The 17,083-nt window shown below is 57.2% G+C and overlaps 3 protein-coding genes across 4 annotated transcripts in view; 2 read left to right on the forward strand and 1 right to left on the reverse strand.

The window, feature by feature from the left end:
- STX1A (syntaxin 1A) overlaps positions 1–3,839 on the forward strand; it is a 94,419-nt gene extending 90,580 nt beyond the window's left edge. Inside the window, exon 10 of one of the 2 annotated variants that reach the window (XR_011326105.1) lies at positions 488–553. Coding sequence is in view for 1 of the 2 variants with exons in the window: in XM_069791621.1 (XP_069647722.1) it covers positions 488–565 (78 nt within the window). In the remaining variant the exon portion in view is untranslated. Of the gene's footprint in view, positions 1–487 lie in introns of both variants that reach the window. The other variant, XM_069791621.1, reaches the window with a different exon arrangement.
- On the reverse strand, positions 3,395–9,657 carry BUD23 (BUD23 rRNA methyltransferase and ribosome maturation factor). The gene is made up of 12 exons (XM_069791622.1): positions 9,493–9,657; positions 9,349–9,386; positions 8,929–9,024; positions 8,630–8,712; positions 8,436–8,532; positions 7,516–7,612; positions 7,101–7,151; positions 6,490–6,575; positions 6,229–6,274; positions 5,857–5,918; positions 4,657–4,746; positions 3,395–4,507 (listed from the first exon to the last, which is right to left on the reverse strand). The coding sequence occupies exons 1-12, from the start codon at positions 9,538–9,540 to the stop codon at positions 4,453–4,455; spliced, it is 849 nt and encodes a 282-aa protein (XP_069647723.1). The 5' UTR covers positions 9,541–9,657; the 3' UTR covers positions 3,395–4,452.
- Positions 9,633–12,063, forward strand: DNAJC30 (DnaJ heat shock protein family (Hsp40) member C30). Its single transcript, XM_069791624.1, has one exon. The coding sequence runs from the start codon at positions 9,633–9,635 to the stop codon at positions 10,266–10,268; it is 636 nt and encodes a 211-aa protein (XP_069647725.1). The 3' UTR covers positions 10,269–12,063.
- Positions 12,064–17,083: the final 5,020 nt, after the last annotated feature.

The raw sequence follows: 17,083 nt of genomic DNA on the forward strand, positions 1-17,083 counted from the left end.
GAGGCAGAGCTCCCTGGCACAGGCTGTGTCAGCGCTGATGATGAGCTGTGTGGCAGGGGTGCTGCTTGGAGGGGAGGAAAAAGGACAGGGTGGATCCCATGGGCCAGGCCGGCTGTGAAAGCCATATCCCTTGCAAAAAAAAAAAAAAAAAAAAACTAGAGAAAAGGCATGGTCCAGCTCTGACCCTGAGTGCAGTGCCAGCTGCCTGTCCCAGTCCCCACACCTGGTCCCATATCAGCTCAGAAGCTTGGGGACCCTGGGGCCACCAGCTCAGCTCTGCCAGCCCAGGGCTGAAGGGGGAGCTGGGTTGTCCATCCCTGCCCCAAGGCTGCTGGAGCCCCTCTGGCTCCCAAGGTGCTGCTCAGAGCCCACCAAGGGCAAACAGGAACAGGGCAGATTGCAGCCCCCAGCTCTCGGGGCCAGCCTGCCCCAACACTCACAGTCCCCTCTGCCCTCTCTCCCTGCCGGTGCTGGGACGCCTGAGCAGAAGAAGATCATGATCATAATCTGCTGCGTGATCCTGGGTATCGTCATTGCCTCCACCTTCGGCGGCATTTTCGGCTAGACTCACCCCACGGGACTGTTTGTGTGCAATGGACGGAGCCACGCGTGCCATGGGGCCGCAGCCACGCCAGAGCGAACCACGCAGCCCCGGAGCCTCCCAGCAGCATTTCAGTTTCTAATGCATGGTTGTTTGTGATGCTGTGTGTGCGGTGCGTCTGTGTGGAGGGAGCGCCGGCCCCGGGGCGCAGGCAGGGTGCAGGGGATGGTGATGGGTGCAAGGGGGACCCTGAGGGGCAACCCAGGCTCTCATCACTTCTCCAGCCTGGGTGGCTGGCTGGGACCAGGGCGGGACAGAGGTGCCCTTGGGCGCTGCTACTCCTCCTGTGCTGGGCAGTCTGTGTTAGTGACAGTCAAGGATGAGGAGGGACTGATGAAGGGTGTTAGGCGTCCTCAGGAGCACAATGCCCAGTCAACATCCCCCAGCTTCCCCATCACCTCCAGCCAGAGCTCTTATGTCTGTCAGCCACGCCTGTGCTTGCAAACACCTTTCCTTGGGCTGCTTCTCTCACAGGGCCCATCCTCAGGGGTGTGCTCTGTCTGCCGGGCCCTGCCTCCCCCGTCCCTGCCCATCCCGTGGCTGTGCCTGGCTGCAGGGCTCCATCCCTACTGCTCTGCCGATGGCGGGGCTGCCCCCTTTCTAGGCAAGCCCTCCCCCGATCTGGGTGCCAGGGGCTGGATGTGCTGCTGCTGGTGGTGGGTGCCTGATGGAACAGTGTGGGATGAGGAGCTGCTGCTTGGGGCCATCACAGTTGCTTGGGGATGGGGACAGGCCACATGGGGACCTGTGCTGCACCCTGGTGCTGGCCCTGGCACAGGTACTTTAAGGCCAGCACGTTTCACTGGCCACTTGCCCTGCACCAAAGCCTCATTGTTCTGTTCTCAGCCCCGGCACACGGTGGCCCTGGCTCCTGCTGCCCACAGGCCTGGGCTCTGGCTGTCAGGGTTTGGGGCTGACTCTGATGCCTGCAGACCCTGGCAGTGCTTGCCTGGGAGCAGGGCTGCTTCCAGCTTCACTCTTCCACGTAGGCACCCACAGCTGGGGGTTGGAGGCAGGTGGGCTTTCTCCTGTCATGGTCCCAGGAGCGGCCCTTGTTGCATCCACCACCCTGCAAGCTAGGAGTAACAGCCTTCCTCCTTCCCTATCCTACCAGCTCCTGAGCAGGGCAGTGCCTGACTGCCCCTTCCATCTCTTCACCACTTCTTGGCATCTGCCTGCCCCTGTCACCTCCTCCTGGCACAGTGCCCTTCTGCCTGCTCACCCCCTAGGCCATCCAGTGAGGCACCTGCACTCACTGGGCTGCTGTGGGAGCACCTGAGTGCCCTGTGCCCTCCGCTGTGCTCACTACATGGATGTAGCCACTGTGGGGTGGCCTGAGCCTGCTGGCAGCTCAGAGGGGCCCTGTGTTGCCACTGTCCATTTTCCTCGGGCTGGGGGCAGGGCTCTGCTCTCACATTCCTCTGGAGACTCCAGGGCTCCAGCTGGCCCATGCACATGCCAAAGCACCACAGAGAAGCCCAGAGCAGGGTAGGCACCTGGGGCCAAGCTCACGGCCACACAATGGGATAGGGGCTGGACATGAGCCCAGATGCTGGTAGCAGAAAAAGGGCACTTGATGGCAGCGAGTACTCCAGCTGCGGGCAGCGTGTCACATCCCTGCTCCAGTCAGGATGAGGGCAGGGCTGCTCCAACCGCATGCTCCTCCACCCTGTCTGGGTGCTCTAGCACAGGCGCTGGCCCTGTGTGTGGTGCCCACAGGTATGGGGTGAAAGGCAGCAGGGTGTAGCCAAGACACAGTGCTGCCTTCCCCAGGTGCAGCCCTGCCCAGCAGCAACCCAGACACAGTTCTTTCCCTGCCACTGTTACCCAAGGTCTCAAAATACAACCTCTGGTAGCATTTAGCCACCCTTGGGAAGCGTGTCCAGCCTGGTCCCCTGCCCTGTCCAGCCCAAGCCCCCCACATGAGACCATCCAAGACCAGAGCCCCCTTTTTTCACTGTCCTGCAACAACTGATGTGAGCTACTACAATGCAGCCTGTGTGCGCAAAGGGCTTGGGGCACTGGGACCCCTGCAAGCTGGAGCAGGCTGGCTCTGGAACACCCTCCAGGGCAGGAGGCAGGCATGGGCAGGGTCCTTGCTGCAGGGATGCATCTGGCTACAGGAAAGGGAGCTGGAGGTGATGCATGAATGCCTGCTGCTCCTGTCCCTGTGCAGTTCCCTGCCACCAGAGTCTGTGCTCTGCTCTGCTGAGCCAGCAAGCATGCGAGGCCCCCTCCTCCAGGAAGCAATAACACTGCTGGCAGGGCTGCTCCTGGGCAGGCAGGCAAAAAAGCTCCTCTCAGGCTCTCACCCTGCAGCGATGCCCACTGCTAGCACAAGGCGACTTTTTTTTTCTTCCAAGCAGCAGCTTTTGTGGCACAAGCTCACATGACATCAGGGCTGTGGCCCACCCCATCAAGGCATGAGGCCAAGAACAGCACTGGGGGGATTCTGGCACTTGCTCCTTCCTTGTTGCTACCACCACTGCCAGCAGCCCCCCAGCAGCAGGAGCTGGACAGGGCCACAGTAGGTGATTCTGCCACTGGCACTTTGCTGGGATCCTGCAGGCAGTGGTGGTGCCAGGCTCTTACGCGAGGGAAGGAGAGGAGCAGGCTGCCATTGCTGCCCCACAGGCAGGCTCACACTGTCCTCGCTGTGAGGGGAGGGTGTTTCGGTGCAATAATTACCCCTGCACTACGGGAAGCCCCGTTCAGTTCCTTTTTACCTACCTGTCGTTGCATGTACAGACCAAAACACCAACAGTGTGGTTGTGCTTTGGGAAGACATTTCACTTTTTCTTTCCAGCCCCCAACCTCAGACCGCTTGTCCTTTGGGTTACACCACCTCTGTTCCAAGTGCCACCTGCCCTCCCAGCGCCAGGAGTGTGTCGATGCAGTATTCCACGAGCAGTGTGGGGCACGCACAGCTTGCACTTGAACTGGGGATTGTTTTTTTTGTAATTAATGTACTTGAAGGCTTTCCGAGCCCCTCCCCTCCCCCCCCCCCCCCGTGGAGTTGTACTGTTGCTGTACTGTGAGCTAAGTGTCCTTGTTTTCTATGTGGATCTTGACCCTGGCTTGCTCTGTCTCACTGGGCTGGATGACACTGTATGTTGCCTCTTTTCTCCTTCACCCTTCCCTCCCTGCTAGCCTCCCTTTCTTCTCCCAAAGCTTTGGGTGCAAAACAGCTTCCCGTTTTGTGGAATTTTTATGTAGAATAAACATTTGTAACTGTAAAGCTCTGGCTGGCTCCTCTGTTTCAGGGGAAGGGAGGAGGGGATGGGGAGCATGGGCTGGGGTGCGGACAAGCCCAGCACCCTGGGAGCACTAAAGCGTACAGGGAGCGCCTGATGTGAAGCACCCACAGGAGCAATCAACACAGGAATAACACTTCTGCCAGGAGGAATATTTGCCCTCATGGGAGACACACCCCTATACTGCCGAAGTCCTGGTCGGTGGGCAGAGGGGAAGCTGGCAGGGAACTACGTGCTATATTCTCACCTCAGTACTCCCCTGCACAGGAGACCAGCAACACTTCTGACTCATTGGCTGTTTAGTGAGGAGGCTGAATTTAATGTTCTGGCTCACTGCACTCTCAGGAAGATAAGCAATGGTACTGCAGACACCAAGTGGCCAGAGCACTGTCTGCCACTCTACCTTCACCAGAAAAACAGGGCTGGAAGCTTTGCATTTGGCTGTTGGGCAGCACCTGAGCCAGTTTACAGCTTCAAGAGCCACAATGACCTGTCCCAGCAAGTCCCAGGCCTGGGGTGCCCATCTATGCCATCCATGGGAGGGCTCGCTGGAGGGACCAACACACCATCTTCCACACCAGCAGCATCCAAAGCAATTCAGAAGCGAGGGCGGCGCTTTCGACCTGTGTATTTTGTGTCTGCTCGCACTTCCCTGTGGAGAAAAGCAGCTAAGCACAATCCACAGGTCATTCTGAGAGGGGAGGGGAAGGGAAGTGAGCTCATGGCAGGAGTTTGAACAAGTAACAGGAGGCCAGACCAGCACAGTCAGCCTCAGCTGAGGCAGGACCTAGCTGAACTTACTTGCCCTGTCGTCGTCTACGCTCCTTCTTCTCAAGGATCCAGTCCCGGCTTTTCTTCACAGACTTGCCTTTAGCATTTCTGAACCGTGTCCTACAGACAAAGCAGACAGCGGCTGGAGAGGAACTGAGGTGTGGGGGTACAGTTTTCTGCCCTGGAGGATTGCCACCCAGAACTGGGCATGCCCTCTGCTTCATAAAACCAGCAAATACCCCTCCCACCACCCCACCCCAGATGAAAGAGGCTCAGCCAGCACTGGGGCAGGTAGCCAAACAGTCTAACTCCAGACGCACTGGGGGAAAAGGCTGCTTCCAGCCCCAGCTCTGAGCCAAGGGATACCTACCCTCCACAGGCTGCAGCAGGCCAGCACTCCTCTGTGCCATATCTGACACACCACCAGCACACTGGGCTGTGGAATCTTGGGGGAATACAGGCTGAAGCACAACCACCTTCCCCTTGTCTGCTCTACTAAGAACAAAGCAGACAAAGCCTCTGGCTTCCCAACAAGTTTCTAGTTCTGCTATTGCCCTCCAAGATCAGGTACCCTCTGGACTAAGTGAGCAGAGACATCAGTGTAAGAGGCAGGAAAACATGGCAGCCACAAGCTCCTGGCAGCCACGACGACTTTCCTCTGATTTTTGTTCTCTGTCTCTCCCACTGGCTGCAAGAGGGGCTCCTCCCTGCATCACTATCATGGGAGGAGACCTGGCCAGCAGGGGAAACCCCCTAGGGCACAGCTAAGCAGAGCTAAGCAAAGAATTTGACAGCAGAATAAAGGGAACACCAGGCTTCAGGCACAGCAGCCTGCCTCCCCAACAAAAAAAAACCATGCTTGGTATCACCAGCACTGTAAACATTCCCCCTCCCATCACCACTGACTTATGCTACAGCGCTGAGCTGGAGAGCCAAGTGCTGGACAGAAAGCGCACCTCAAACTGAATGCTCAGCTGCAGCTCTAGGGTAAGTATCAACAGCCTCACGATGCCACAGCAAAGCCCTCCAAACTAACCCGTTCCATTCCTTGTGTCTGGGGCCCTTCGATAAGATAAAGCAGTGCCCATCTGGGCTGCCAAGGGTCCTCCCAGTCCCTTCCATCACTTCTCACATGGCAGCGCTGTGGTCCTCAGTCAGCAAAACCCAGCCCTTATACCCCCCACACTCCTTGCCTGGGGAGAACTTGCAGATTCAGCCCCTACACGGTACCTTTCATTGGTGAACTTTGCCTGGCGTACCTCTTCTCCATCAGCACACTCAGTACCAAGGCCCTGAAAAGCAAAATTATGAAGTCTCACTCTCCTCTGAAGCAGACAGAGCTAATAGTCATGCCATCTAAATTAAGGGGAACCCAGGCCTCTGCAAGAGGAAGGACTAGAGCAGGAACAAACTGGTCTTCCAGAAATTGTGGCAAAGAAACCAGATCTCAGGGAGAGCAGAGGTTGGTGACACTGACAGCAAATGTATAAATGAAGTCACATCTGCATGCGCAGAGCTGCCTGGCTCCCACTCTCACCTACAGCTTGTTCACATCACCCAGCAGCCAGGAGGGCAACTCTGCTGCCTCACATTGCTCCTCACCTTTGGTAATGTGCCAGATGCCCCAACAAAGAGACAAAGGAAGAACCTGAAAGAATAATAAGGAGCATGAAGCTGGGATTCAGCACACGATTCCCAGTCCCCAGGCAAGACTAAGATTGTTTATAACAGAGTCAGATCTAAGCTATAACCTCTGTCCAGGACTGTATCATGGGAGAGAACAGCTTGGAAAAAAAAAACCAAAACACTGCTAAACCCAGGCGTCACCCCAAACACACACATACATGGAGACACAGGACTCACTTCTTGGCTTTGGCGCTGTTGGGGTAATCTACCACCATTCCCCCGGTAAAGCCAGCTCTCATGGCTTGGGCTGTGATGAGCTCCAGCTGGAAAAAGCAGCATGTGCAAAAGTTATTTAGCAGTCATCCACCAGCAATGCCCAAGAGACCTCTGGGCTCGACCACAGCTAACTGCGCATGCCAAAGAAGGGTCATTCCTGCTCCTGCTAAATTCGGTCCTTAGTTTAGCCTGGGTTAATTGGTACAGCAGACTGTCCAGGAGAGGGATACTGGGCTGGATTTTCCAGCCCTGGGGAGTTACACTACAGTGCTGATGACTATCTTCAAACCCAGCCACACAGGAAAATCCAGGACAGCAGATGCAGATCATGTCCTGCCAATTTCTTTCATTTTAAGGCTCAGCCCAAGACAACCTGTGAAGCAACAGAAACTGCATAGGGCATTCTCCTCACAGGGTTTTTTGGGGGCTCTTGAAGAGCTTTACAGATGGTGGGAAGGACAGAGACACACACCAGATGTGGAGAAACACGATGCATTCAGAGCCCCAAACAGCACATGACTTCTCAGCCTGGCTCTGCCTGTTCCTCTTCCCCACTGACTGATGTACTGTACCTGTTCTGAGTTGTCGGGGTACAGCTGCAGGACAGCTCGGGATCCTCGGGCCTACAGGAAATAAAGTCAGTCACAAACCTGTCTCAGTGCAGGCAACCCCTCTAGTCAGCCAATTCGTAGCCCAGACACTAGCACCCACCTCCCCAAAGCCTCCTAGAGAACTCTCCCAGAAGAGCTGCTCAGACTACAGAGCTAGCTCCTCCACAGCACAGCAAGGCACAGGAGCAACAGCAGGGATCAGAGAAGTGTGAGACACCATGCAGGCAGGCAAGGAGATAGGAAATGGGTACTCCTGCCAGTCCTCCATTTCAGAGCAGCATTTACTTAGAATACCTGACTTAAAATATCTTGCTAAAACGCACCAGCAAGGATGTAAAAGTAGGCAGAGGCCTGACTGGGAGAGCATGACACTTACCAAGGCAGTATAAAGAGTTGAGAAAAATTGATAAAGGCGTTTTGGAGGGTTGTGTGATTTCTTATCAGCATTACAAAGCCACTGCACTGCAGAAATACTGAAAGAAAACAAGACACCTGGGACACTGAGCCATTGATTCTTTCGCAGAGCCTGTCACCTCCCTTTGAGTTTACTTCCAGCACTAAGCATGTGCCAGGCTTCAGGGAAACAATTTAATTTTCTCCACGCGGCTTTGCCTTCTGTTTTGCAGTTACAAAAACCCCTCTGGAGACTCACTATGCCAAAACCCAACAAGCCACAGTAGTTATTCAAGCACAAAAGAATCACCAGGCATCCTCATTAGGCCAGGTGCTCAAGTAATTCAAGTGCTTAGCTGTGGCCCTTGCGTGGCCATGCAGGTTTTGCAAAATGAGCAATCCCAAAGCGAGCATTTGGATGATCGAAAGATAGTCCCTGCTCCTTCCGAGCAGAAGGGAATACCCAGAGTTCTGAGGTATTCTCTAAGCAGAAAAGTGTTTCTGTCTCCTTCACCTAGCCCTTCATCCCAAAACCAACCATCAAACCTTTGGTCCAGGGACTGATCTTGCAGCTGAGCAATAGTACAGACATACTTTCTGTCTTCCTCATCGGAGCAGGTCTCAACCCTCCTGACCATATCCCCAATTTGATTTTATTTACTTCAATAAGCTTCCTAGCTCACCAGCACACAAAAAAGACAAACATCACTTGGGCAACAGCTGTCAGAAGCTGCTTCTACCATCCAGAATCTCAGCAGCTTGCCCCAGAGAGGTGGACTCATGTTGCATGGAGCAAAAAGAGTGACGCTCATCTATTATGCAGCATACACGGACCATGTGTACTGCACAGACGATGCAGTTATGTGGAGTATCAAGAGAGCTCGCTGATAAACACAAACTCACCTGATGCAGCCGTCAAACATACCAGGCCTGAAAGGAATGCCATGACCCACATCTGCAAGAAGAAGGTCTCCTTCCACCTCCCTCTCCACGGCCACATCTGCGCACAACAGAGAATGGCTCAGACAACCAGCTCACACCTTTGGGGACCACCTCGGAGGTGAGGCAAGGGTGGCAGGGGAGGAGGGCCTGCTTACCCAGCATGGCAGGGCTGATGTCCATGCCAATCCAGTAGTGACCCTCATTGGAGATGTAATCCCCGCTCAGCCCAGAGCCACAGCTGAAGGGAGGAAGAGGGGAAAGCGCAGGGATCACGGGCCTGGTCCGAGGGTGTTGCCGGCCAGCCGCAATGCTACAGCAGGCTCTCCCTCTTCTTCAGCGCACAACAGAGAGACGCTGGTGCCATGGGGCCTGGATGCCCCTTGCCCCGGGCACCCGTCCAGCCGAAGGCCCAGATGCCCCATTTGCCACGACACAGGGCAGGACCCCCACTCACCCCACGTCCAGGAGGAGGCACGGCCGGTCCTCGGGCAGTCCCAGCAGCTCCACAGCCCGCTCTGACATCTGCGACTGGATCTCCACCACCCGGGAGCTGCAAGGCACGGCCAGGGCATAGGCAGCAGGCTGCCACCCCGCGGCGCGATGCCTCCTGCCACTACCTCACGGTAGGATTTCACCCCCGCCGCCGCCGCATGGCGGGGTTACCCCCCCCCCGCCCCGCCTCACGACGGGACTCCGCCGCCGCTGCCACTCGGCGGGGTCGTGCCCCCCCAGGCCTCACGGCAGGACCCCCCCCCCCCCACGCCCGGCGGGCTCCCCCACTGTCCGCCCCATGACGAGCCACATCCCCCGCCACCGCCTCATGACAGGACCGCCCGCGCGGCCCGGCAGCCCCGGATCGATCGCCCCGCCGTACTTCTGCGTGTACTTCCGCGCCTCGGCCTCATCGTAGAACTGTCAACGAGAGAGAGGCGGAGCCGGTGAGGCCTAGGACCCCCGGGAGTGGAACGGGACGAACAGAAGAGAACGGCCTGGCCCCCCCGCCCGCCCCGCCGCTCACCAGCTCGGGGGGCCCGCGGTGCTCGGGCCGGCGCCCGCTGCCGGCCATGCCGCCGCGTGACGTCACTGCCCTGCGCCGGGCGCGGAGGGCCCCGACGCGCCCAAAATGGCGGCGGGCGGGCACTGAGGCGGCGCGGCGGGATGGAGCCGGCAGCGCTCGGCCGCCTGCGGCGCCTCCTGCCCGCCGCCCCGGGGGCCCTGCGGCCCGGCGGGGCCCTGGCGCCGTCCCGCGGCGGGCAGACGGGCGGCGGAGCTCCGCGGGCGCGCCGCGACCTGTACGAGGTGCTGGGTGTCCCGGCCACGGCGACGGCGGCGCAGATCAAGACGGCGTACTACGAGCAGTCGTTCCGCTACCACCCCGACCGCAACGCCGGCAGTGCCGCCGCCGCCGCCCGCTTCGCCGCCGTTAGCGAGGCCTATCGGGTGCTCGGCAGCGCCGCCCTGCGCCGCAAGTACGACCGCGGTCTCCTCAGCCGCGAGGACCTGCGCGGCGCCCCACAGCCCAAGGGCCGCCCGCCCGCTCCACCCGCGCCGCCGCCCCCGGCCCCCGCGGCCGCCCGCCGTGGGCCCGTCCCGCCGCCCTTCGACTTCGACGCCTTCTACCGGGCGCACTACGGGGAGCAGCTGGAGCGGGAGCGGGTGCTGCGGGCGCGGCGGGAGCAGCTGCGCCTCCGCCGGGAGGAGGCCGCGGCCCAGGGACGCTTCCGGCTCCTCTCCGACCTCTCGGTCGGGCTCATCTTCTTCCTGGGTTTCGCTATCCTCTACGGCCTCAAGTGACAGCGGGGCCACTGCAGGGCAGGGTAGCCACCGGGGCACCCACATAGCTCCACTGCTGCTGTGGGACGGAGTGTCACCGGTGGGTATGGCAGCTGGCTGGGGGGCGTTTCCTGCACCCGCACAGCTGGCAGGCACCATGTGCAGGCTCTGCTCCTCTGGCCATGACATTTCATCTCTGCTGGTGTGACCTCCAGATACAGTACGTGACCAGCAGGCACCATGCGTGGGCTCTGCTCCTGAGGCTGAGACATGTCCCTTCTGCCAGCGTGACCTTCAGAGATGGTGCACAGCTAGCAGGCTCCTTGTGCGGGCTCTGGTCCGTGGGCTGTGACCTGACCCCTCTGCCAGCATGACCTTCAGACATGGAAGGCAACCGGCAGGCCCAATATATGGCTGCGATGTGACCTCTGCAAGTGTGACCTGCAGACAGCATGTGACCACTGGCTACCGCATGTGGGCTCTGCTCCACAGGCTGTGATGTGCCCCTGCCACCAGCGTGACCTTGCAGACGTGGCTTGACAGGCTGCTATGTGCCCCCTCTGCCAATATGACCTGCAGACAGTGCCTGACAGGTAAATGTGGTTTGTGGACTCTGCTTTGTGGAGGGGACGTTGGCACTGCTGTTTGACCTTGGTGGGAACCATGTGCCTGGTCTAAGCTACAGCAGAGATTAAATGGCTGTCAGTGGTGTTTGTGTGCTGTGTGTGTTCGTGTGGGGTGCTCTCACCAGTGCCGAGTTAAGGCTCTCTGTGGTTTTCTGTTAATCCGAGACCTGCCACCTCTGTGCTGTCACATCTGTTGGTACTACATCTTTGGGGAATTTTAGGGGTGTTGGTCTCCAAACTGCATCATTGCCCTCGTCTGTCCCTGTTCAGGGCTTGCCCTGCTGTGTCACAAGTACGGAAGACTTGGCTTCAGCAGCCTGGAATAATGAAACCTGGGCCCCTGGCAGCTCCTGTCCTGGTCAGTGTGTGACATCGGCTGGAGGTGCTGTCCAAAACACTGCTGTGTTTAGAACAGCCTGTCCTGTCTTGGGCTTGCCAGGAGCTTCGGACAAGACCATCCCGCACAGGCCTTCGTGGCTGGGAGTGGTATGCTTCTGAGCACTGAGTGCCATTACTTGTCTTTTATATGTATCTGAGCATCATTTGCACATAAGAGTATTTGCCTATTTAAGTACTGAAGTGTTTTAAGAACTAAAGATTGTGTGTCTTGGAGCTTCTGTCTTTCCTTGGGTGAAGGTTTCACCTCTGCTATGCTGGTACTATGTGGAGTGAGCGAAGCTTCATGGTATTGAACTCTGAGTGTGCCAAAGACTTCATTCATCTGCATTACTTTGCACTGGATTTGCTGCGCCTGGCTGGCACTGGTCTGCGCAGGAACCAAGCCCTCTCCCCTCACTGCAGTGACCTTGGGTTATGTTTTCTCTCAATACAAAAATGTTAAAAGCAAATGCCCCATGTTTTCTGGCTGTGTAGTTCTGTGATACTAAACTGAGTCTGAGACAGTAGCATGGCAGGGAGTATAATGCCTCCTGGTACAGGGTATATACTGTACAGGAGAGCTTTCTGCCTTTTCTGGAAAGCACTGTACCACTTCCAGCTGCAGACTCCGGAGACCGCTGCATGTTTGGAGCAAATTCAGCCCAGGGACAGAGTGCGAGCTTTCCAGGATCCTCTCTGATTGTCAGTCCATCCTTCTGTGTGGGATTATAGTGCTGAAATGTCAGTATGTGAAGAGCGGGAACCCAGCATTCAAGGGTATCCGTTACAGAGTGAAAGTCTCCAGAGTTGTGGCTCTGTGTCATGTGCTGATGCATTTTCATGCCATAAACCAACTCACCTGAAAGATCAGAGGCGACTTCTCTGGCAGAGTTTGGCAGGAAATGTTCTCTTCCAGGCTGGAAAAGCTAGGATGTCCATAGGAAATGGTGGGTACTAGGGAGCACCTCTCCAGTTCCTGGTGTGGCTTGCAGGTTTTTAAGGCAGCCCTGACAAACATGAGGCGTCCTCTGGATTGATCTTTCTTAAATCTATGTAGTGCCAAGGCCTGGGGCTTGTGGGCTGTTCCTGCAGGCAGGCTCTGTACCCAGCTGTGAGCCAGCTTCCTGGCAGAGGGTCTGGTGTGGAGCAGGAGGAACAGGCTAGCTGGTATGCTGCCTGCATCACTCTGCTCCCTAACACTGGGACAGGGAAAGAGCTGCTGCAGTAAGCCGGCTGGGCTGGCTCCTGCTCTGTGTCTGGTGCTTGTGTCTGAAATTGTGGGGTGAAGTACCCAGGCACCAAAACTGAGCTAATCCATGTGCCTTTCAATGGGTGGTTTGGGCAGTTTATATTACTGGTTCTTCCTCAGGTCTCCATGATGTATCTTGAACATTAAATATAACTAGCCATAAACTGGTGATGAAATGACACACCTTTCTTTTGGTGGGCTTGGTTGGTAAATATTCCTTGTACTTGCTGGAAAATGGAGGGTAGGGGACAGGCTGGTGTTGCACATAGTGACTGCAGCAGGTTGAGGAAGAGGGTGGGGAGGGGGGTGCTGTTTCCCTGAGGCCATGCTGGGAAGGGTGGGCATCCTGCCTGCAGTCAGCGGGGCTTGGATAGGATGTCCTCCCTGGGCCACTGTGGAGTTCACTCCTGCCTGCTGGAGACCTGTTCTGTGCTGCCTCTTGACACACGTGGGTTGCTGTGCACTTGTGACGTGTTCTCTGCAGGCAGTGTTTAGCTTTGCTCAGAGGAGGGGAAGCATGGAAGCAGGGTACAGAGGGATACTTTGGGGCATCCAGTGTGTCACTTTTGGTGTGGTACAATGTGTACTTCTCCCCAGCGTCACCTTTGCCCTGGTCAGGCCTGAATGCTCCTCTGCTCCAGGAAGGATTTCAGGAGCTTGGGCACCCAGTGGCTGCAGCTAATCCAAATGCACAGACCAGCTGCCAGCTCCCAGCACACCAGGTTTCTACCCCTTTGTCTTCTTGTGTCAACACTGTTGTCATGTTCTTGTCTTTCCCTAGTTGTTTCTCCGATGGCAAGGTGCCAAGAGCAACCAGATTTCTTGGGGCTTTCCTTTAGCCAGGTGAGCGCAGTGCTTGTAGGGTGCCTGCGGCACAACTGCTAGGGGAAATACAGCAGGGCCTAACTGTGACAGCAGTAGTGTGATGGCAGGGGCTTGTGTGAGCTGTACAAGCCCACCAGGATCAGAAGGTCAAAGTGAAAAAGGAGAGGAAACAGGGCACAAGTGGGGCTGATAGGATGTGTGAGGCTTGCTGCACAGGGACCTACTCTGTATTTAAACCCCATGTTCTACCTCTCCTGTGGCAGTGGTTCAGCAGTACTGTTGTTGAGAGGTGACTATTCATTGCTCCCAGCATTGGGATGCTGAGCAATCGGAGAGGGTTACAGAGCTGTCTTCAGAGAGGGAGAAGCGCTGGGCAGATCAGTGAGAGCCATGATGAGTTTGCTTTCCCTCACACTTGCTGTGAGGAGGCATAGGCTTGTGCACTGCTCCAGCACCTTCCTCTGGCAGCTGGATCTGAGCCATGCAGCAGACAGTGAAGCTTTGCAACTGACTGTGTTCTTGGCTGTCTTCACACCTCAGGGACAACAAGGAGGGATCCTTGGGGTACTGAGCCACAGATGGTTGTTTCTGTGAGAGACAGCCCATCTTCCTGCAGCTGGGGGCAAGGCAGCTGTGGGTTGTGGTCACAGCAGGGAACAGCTTCCACTCCCAGGTCTACTGTGGGCTTTGCCTCCTTTAAGGATATATCCAGTTAGTATAAAATTAATCTCAGTAATATACTGCAGTCACAGCTGTACAGCCCCCTCCTGGCCTGTGCTCTCAGGGTGGTGAGGATGGCAGTTTCACCTGGGGAGGAGGTCACCATGAGTTGTTGGCATCCTGAGGCCTTTGCTGGGAGGAGTGTGATGTTCACAGTGGGGATTTCTTCCTCCTCACTCTCAAGTCCACTGGGGCCACTTTTACACATTTTCTAGCACATCCTACTCCTCTCTTCATTGCTCTGCATCTCCACATTATGTCTGGCTTTATTAAATGATGTATTGTGTGCATGCTGGATGCTGGTTCCTTGCTCTCTTACCCCTGACACCTATTTTTGCCAGCTCTTAGATTTGTATCACTGAAAGGAACTGCCCAAGGGTGAGTTGCTGGTGGGGTCTCAGCTATCACCGTATGCCCACCCCTCCAGGCCTGTACTGCTCTACCCTGCACCCTCACCCCAGGGTTTATTCTGTGTTACTCAATCCACCCTTGAATTACTAACAAAAGACACGCCACGCCACTGTAAAAGGGAAGCAAAACTAAAACTAAGTAGTTAATGGCCACTTGGTAATTAGATGCCATTACAAACTAAGTAAATCAAACAAAAGTTCCAGGCAAGCTGAGACAAGCCTGGATGAAGCCTGACAGCCCCAGTCCTGATGCCTTGCAAGCTCAGTGCAGACCTCGTTCCCTAGTCCTATCCCAGCCTATTCTCATGGGCTGATGTCCCCATAACCACAGGCTTGGGGTGCTGAGCTGCTTGCCTCAGCTGCTGGGTGGTGCAGCCTGCAGGCATGGGGTCTTGGTGCTTCATTAGGGCCTCTTCCCTCCATCTAGAGAAGCTGGCCCACTCTTTGGGAAGGAATGGGTTAAACCTGGCTCCTGGCAGGTCTTTGGGGGTGCCAGCAGGGCTGGGGGCATAAGGGGCAGAGACGAGGAGCTGCAGGCCAGGTGAGAAGGGTCCTGAGCAGCACTGGAGTGTTGGCCATCATGCCCCCCCCACCCAAGAGGGGCTGGCCTGGCAGGGAGGGGGGTGAGGGGACAGCCCCAGCCCTCACCTGCCCTGGGATCTGTGGGCAGCGCTCTACACCCCAGTCTGGCTGCTGCTGGGCTGGCGGCTGCTCTACCCCTGCCCCAGGGAAGGGCCACACGCTTGGCAGCACCAGTGGATGAGGGGGCAGCTGCCCCTCCCTTTACCAGCATCCCTTGCGGCAACCTGTCTGTTAATAGAGTTAACAGTTAATAGAGTTTCCTCTGTTAACAGCCCTGCTGTCTGCCAAGTGCCTGCCATACAGGGGGGCCCAGATGGGGCACCCTGGCACCACCTCTCGATGACTGGCCCTAGCCTGGGCTTTTACATCCCCTGCTGACCTGGGGTTGTGGCTCAAAGGGTCTCCTGGAGGCTGCTCATGCTGGGGGCACCCCTTCTCTTCCAGGTGTCCTGTCCCTCCTGGGCTGGGGGCTGCTGCTTACCCAGCCTGGGTTCCAAAAAGCCACGCCTGGGGGTGCCAGGGAGGCCACAGAGCTGGCAGGGCCAGCTCCCTGCCTGCCCCCCTGGGTTTGGCTGCACACCAGCTGGCACTGGGGCTGAGCTGGTTGCTGCCTGGCCCAGTGCAGAAATGAATGCAGATGCACACCTGTTGGCAATGCTTCCTCCTCCCCGGGGGCACATTTACCCCCCTTGACGTGGCCCTGTGGGACAGTCAGCATTTGATGCAGGCAGGGAGAGCCACTGTGCAGGCAAAGAGGGGCACAGAGGGATCACTATGCCGCTGCCAGCTCCTGTCTGTTACTAATGTCCCCGTCTTGTGCCCTGTGCAGGACTTTGTCTTCAGTCCAGGTCTGCCTGCGGAAGGGGCTGGAGCTGCCAGTATGGTGAGGTACTGACCACACACTCTAGGCAGACACCCAATGCTGCCATGTTCCCCAGAGGCACAGGGTGCTCTAGTGCTGCATGTACACTCCCTGCATGTACACAGGACCACTGCAACTGGGGAGTCCAACCACCCGCCTGGGGCAGTATGTGCTCCAAACTGGACAGGACCAACTCCAGGGTTGGAGGAACCTCCCCAGGGCAGGGGATCACCTTGCTTGGCAGCTTCCCAGTGGTTAAAGTGGGGGTGGAGTGGGGTGGTGGCCAGTCCAGCAGGACCATGGGGCTGCCAGGGCCTGCCCACTGCTACCTGAGCTGGGCAGGTGCCCGGGGGTGCTGCAGGGCTCCTATGGATAGAAAGCCAGCCAGGGCCACAGCGTCCCAGCTCACTTTTTGTTCTTTGGACCGTTGCTTTTAGTGCTGTCAGCTCTGGTGGGACATGCTCACCCTCCCCGGGCTGGAGAGAGGCAGCTGCTCACCTTGAGGGTTCACACTCATGGGGCCGCATTTGCCCTTGCCGTAAGGTGACTCAGTACCTGCTCGGGGCCAGGGAATTTAGTCCTGGAGCTGGTGACAGACCCGTGCAGCATTGCCTGGGACTGCTCAGCCCTGGGGAGCCGTGCAAAGCATGCACTGGCTGGGGAGACCCACTGGTTGTGCCTGGCTGTTTTTTGAGTGGCTTGGCTCCTTGTGCATGGTCACATGTGCACTAGTGCCAGCCCCAGTGCTGCACCCGGTCCCATCTTGCAAGGCAGTGACACGGCTCATCACCATTGCCTTTGGCTGCCATTCAGCCTGTACAGGGGCCTGGCTCTGGGCTCCGGCATGCACCATATCCTCATGCCATTGCCTTGGGGTCCTTTCCTCCTGAGGCAAGTGCTAAGGTGGCCTTCATCTCCCAGGTGGGCATCCAGATCCTGAGGGAGAAGCCTTGTGCTTTCCCACTGCCACCCCTTGTGGTGCGTGCCCAGAGCTGTCATAGCTTGACACCCACACATCACTCAGGCCCATGTCCCCACGCTGCACCCACAGCCCTGGTCATCTCACACAGTGTCCAGTGCAGCCCTTGGGGTAGCTTGGGCAACTGTCTGGGGGACCCCAGGACACTGGGTAGGACAAGGCTGCCTGTGCATCCCAGCCCCCTCCAGACACAGCACAGATAGCC

The sequence above is a fragment of the Haliaeetus albicilla genome, chromosome 9, assembly GCF_947461875.1.
Source record: "Haliaeetus albicilla chromosome 9, bHalAlb1.1, whole genome shotgun sequence".
NCBI classification, from domain to species: domain Eukaryota; kingdom Metazoa; phylum Chordata; class Aves; order Accipitriformes; family Accipitridae; genus Haliaeetus; species Haliaeetus albicilla.

Bases quoted from the DNA above. Each gene is read 5' to 3' on its own strand.
- DNAJC30 (XM_069791624.1), top strand. From the start codon at position 9,633: ATGGAGCCGGCAGCGCTCGGCCGCCTGCGGCGCCTCCTGCCCGCCGCC.
- BUD23 (XM_069791622.1), bottom strand. From the start codon at position 9,540: ATGGCCGGCAGCGGGCGCCGGCCCGAGCACCGCGGGCCCCCCGAGCTG. The intron at 8,713-8,928 runs GTGAGTGGGGGT...TCCTCCCTTCAG, and splicing joins TGCCTCCTCCTGGACGTGGG to CTGTGGCTCTGGGCTGAGCG. The intron at 5,919-6,228 runs GTGAGGAGCAAT...TTTGCTTTTCAG, and splicing joins CATCTGGCACATTACCAAAG to GGCCTTGGTACTGAGTGTGC.